Consider the following 3,411-nt stretch of genomic DNA (forward strand, 5'->3'; position numbering starts at 1 on the left):
ATATTTATCAATAACAAACAAATTATTAATATAAATATTATTTTATAAAAATATTATTAAAACGAGTTCATTTTATACTTCTTTTCCTTCCATTTAAAAACGGCTATTTAAAAACAAATTCTTTAATTATCCATCTTTCAAAAACCTAAAATGAAGAAGACTTGGGCGTCATGGTGTCATCCGTAAGAATTAATCAATTCCTTATAATACAGATGAATTGGAAAAATATTTTTATACATTTGCCCTTCAGTTCGGAAGAAGAATTGGATGACTGCCCATTCCGGCTCTAACAACTATAACCGACGTTTTAGCCCGGAGTATGTCTTATAATGCTCTTGTGCTCTGATCTTGAACAAGACTATGTAAGCCGGAAAGCTACTCCAGACGCCCGAAAAGTACTCCAGACACGATTTCTTCAAGTGAAGAAAAGCTGGAAAAGTACTCCAGACACGATTTCTTCAGATGAAGAAAAACCTATCGCTGGTAAGTCGAAGCACTATAAGCAAGGCGGTTCATTGCCCCTTCCCTCTCAATAAGCCAGCGGAGATACTCAAAATCAGAAACCTGGCAAGGAATCGTGAGGATGCCCTTGTTGCAGAAGCCATAGACGGGCTCGGCTTCTTCCAACAAATGGAGAAAGAGTGGATGGTTGAAATACAAGATGGGGATCACAAACCGCGTCTGCTCTTCTTGCTCGTCCCCAACATAAACAGCCACCGAGCCCTTGGGAACGTCCTTGGGAAGATATTGAGTTTTCTTTTGTTGAGCCCCCTTCACAAAGCTAGATTTCCGCCAAGACAAATGGCGGCCGATATGCCATTTAGTTCGAGTCAGAAGATTCAAGCGATTGCCAGAGGCTTTAATTCGACATTTACCCAGACACTGAATCCTTTTAAACCGCGTGATTGATGGAAGGGAAGTCCCCGGCTTAAAGAATGGCCGTTGGAAAGATTGGCCGGCTGAGGTTGATCATGTGGAGTATAATGTGATCCCAAGCGCTTTGAATGCAGAATTTTTTTCCAAAGCTTAACTAATTTGCATCCCAGTTTCAAACCCTTGGCATTTCCATCCATGTCCATGGCCGATATGGCTTTGTCCGATCTGGGAGAAAAACGGTAAAATTGAAAGAAAAATTTACAGTAGGGTTAAAGAAAGTTATGGCTCTGTCCGATCTGGGAGAAAAACGGTAAAATTGAAAGAAATTTTTACAGTAGGGTTAAAGAAAGTTCAGGGACATGCTGTAGTAGAAGAAAGCAGAAAAGAGCCAGCGATTCGCAACTGAGCGTAAATATGAGAAAAACACTAAAAACGCAGATAATCCGACATGTGATCTCTATATTTATTTCAAACTTCCATGAATGCACATTATCATGGTGGGGGAGAATATGCCAACCGCAAAGGCAAACTGTTATTGAAATGGTTAGAAAGCTCACATAGAAATCAATGCCCGTTAGATCTTGAAACGATCCAGCAGACTCTTTCCCTTTAATTCATGGTTCCAGAAGGTTGCCAAATACTCTTCAAACTTATATCCTCGATACAAAGCTGGTTGTTGGTCATTCACCATGCTTGTTGCAGGAGCAATAAAAGCATCTTCTGAAGGCGAATAGAAAGTGGGAATTGATATGCGTGCACTCTGCATATTCGTTACAGCCCGATGCTCCACGCTCTTAAATTTCCCATTGCTCACAACCTAATACAATTCAAATCACACACAACACAAATTGAATGATTAGTATCAAATTCTTGCACAGAGAGAAAAAATAACTTAACTTTATAGATCTGCTCATTCTTTCTCACCTGCAGCTGATCTCCCAAATTGACCACAAACGCGTTAGCTATGGGTTCTACACAAACCCACTTTCCATTTCTGAATACTTGCAGGCCACTGACATTATCGCTTTGCATTAACACAGTGATGGCACTTACATCTGAATGGTTTGCTGCACCAATAGTAAGATCTGGGTTTGGACATGAAGGATAGTAATTTATATTCATCACTTGCCTATGTTTTCCAAGAATTTTATTCAAGTAATTGGAATCTAGCCCCAGAGCTTCTGAAATTGCAGCCAGCAGCCTTAATATCAATGCTCTCAACTCACCAGCGTACTTGCCCGCAATATCTCTGCAACAAAAACTCCAAGTCAAACAAGTTAAACTTTTGCATGTTGGGTTAAGATGAATCATTTCTAGTGCTCTATGTCTTACATAAAGTTTTGGTGATAACCTGTAGGCTGCAGGTTTTTCAGGCCAAGAATCGATGACTTCTTCCAGAGGATGACAAGGCTGCGTGAGATAGTCCGCCCAGTTCAAAACCTTGTCTTTGCTGAGATTCAAGCTGGTAAAAACCCGGACTAGCTGCTTTACGTCCTCTGAGTAGAGGCATGCTCTGTCTTCCACTGGCATTTCGTAAAACTCTTTTGCTACCTCCATCATGTTTTTCATGACGTTCTCTGGAACGCCATGGTTCAATATCTGATATCAACAAAAAAAAATAATACTGAATAGTCTGCAAGTATGATATGATAAAAAAATCAACCATCTAGTATAAAACAGTGACAGGAGGGAGAATTGTTAGGTAGGGATTGAGGTGTGTATACCTGGAAGAAACCATCCTCTTCACATGCGCGTCCGATTTCATGGACTACTGTCATTCTGTTAGGGCCGTTGAGATGTTTTAGGTCTATCACAGGAATGCTCCCAGAGTAAGAGACGTCACAAATCTGTGGGCGCTCATGAGGAGGCACGATATATCTGTCCTGCACCTTCAGATTGTTAATTCCATTGGACATGAGCTTCTGAATAGCACTGCTGAGCTGTTGGGCCTGTACATCCATTGCAGAAGACATCTTCCTCCAACGCTGATGTGCAAATGTGTGATAAGGGAATTTATAGAGTTTAGATAAACCGGTCAGTGAGTCCAAATTTAGTGTAGTTTAAAAACCCACAAATTAGTTAAAATAAGGGCGTTTTGTATAAATTTTAATAGAAATTTTTGAAAATCTGAGTTATAGCTGTTAAATTTCAAGATTTTAGGCGTCTTTTGGTTTCTTTTGTTTCAAATGTGGGAAAACCTATCATAAATCAGAGGTCAAACCAGCAGTGAGGATAGCTATCTCTAGCTGCAATCAGTGAATGCAGGCTGACTCATCATCTTATTCAAGGAAAATCAAGCCACATGAAATAACCCACTTGAAATGGTCCCTAAGGCACAGATTTTCACTCCTACCAGATACTTCTGAATCTTGAGCGGTTAGCATGTTTTTTTACATTAAAAAACTACAAACTCTTATCCAAACAAAAACAGTTTTAAAGCTACCCATAGTTCTCTATATTCTTAAGGAGTTGTCTTTAGTGCGACTTTTTGGACTTTCTGGTGCAAATCTGATGGAAAAATTTGAGGTGAAATCT

General features: G+C 39.8%; 1 protein-coding gene across 2 annotated transcripts; it reads right to left on the reverse strand.

The window, feature by feature from the left end:
* Positions 1-246: 246 nt before the first annotated feature.
* Positions 247-2,896, reverse strand: LOC149150145 (protein DMR6-LIKE OXYGENASE 1-like). 2 transcript variants are annotated; one of them, XM_089440071.1, is made up of 5 exons: positions 2,601-2,896; positions 2,228-2,475; positions 1,801-2,125; positions 1,434-1,693; positions 247-1,101 (listed from the first exon to the last, which is right to left on the reverse strand). In XM_089440071.1, the coding sequence occupies exons 1-4, from the start codon at positions 2,847-2,849 to the stop codon at positions 1,451-1,453; spliced, it is 1,065 nt and encodes a 354-aa protein (XP_089296197.1). In that variant the 5' UTR covers positions 2,850-2,896; the 3' UTR covers positions 247-1,101; positions 1,434-1,450. The 2 variants fall into 2 exon arrangements, with proteins under 2 accessions (XP_089296197.1, XP_089296196.1); XM_089440070.1 differs by lacking the exon at positions 247-1,101 and having other exon boundaries at positions 1,115-1,693.
* Between the last annotated feature and the right edge of the window lie 515 nt (positions 2,897-3,411).

The sequence above is a fragment of the Pinus tabuliformis genome, chromosome 9, assembly GCF_031772625.1.
Source record: "Pinus tabuliformis cultivar Carrire ecotype Pingquan chromosome 9, CPIR1, whole genome shotgun sequence".
Classification (NCBI taxonomy): Eukaryota; Viridiplantae; Streptophyta; class Pinopsida; order Pinales; family Pinaceae; genus Pinus; species Pinus tabuliformis.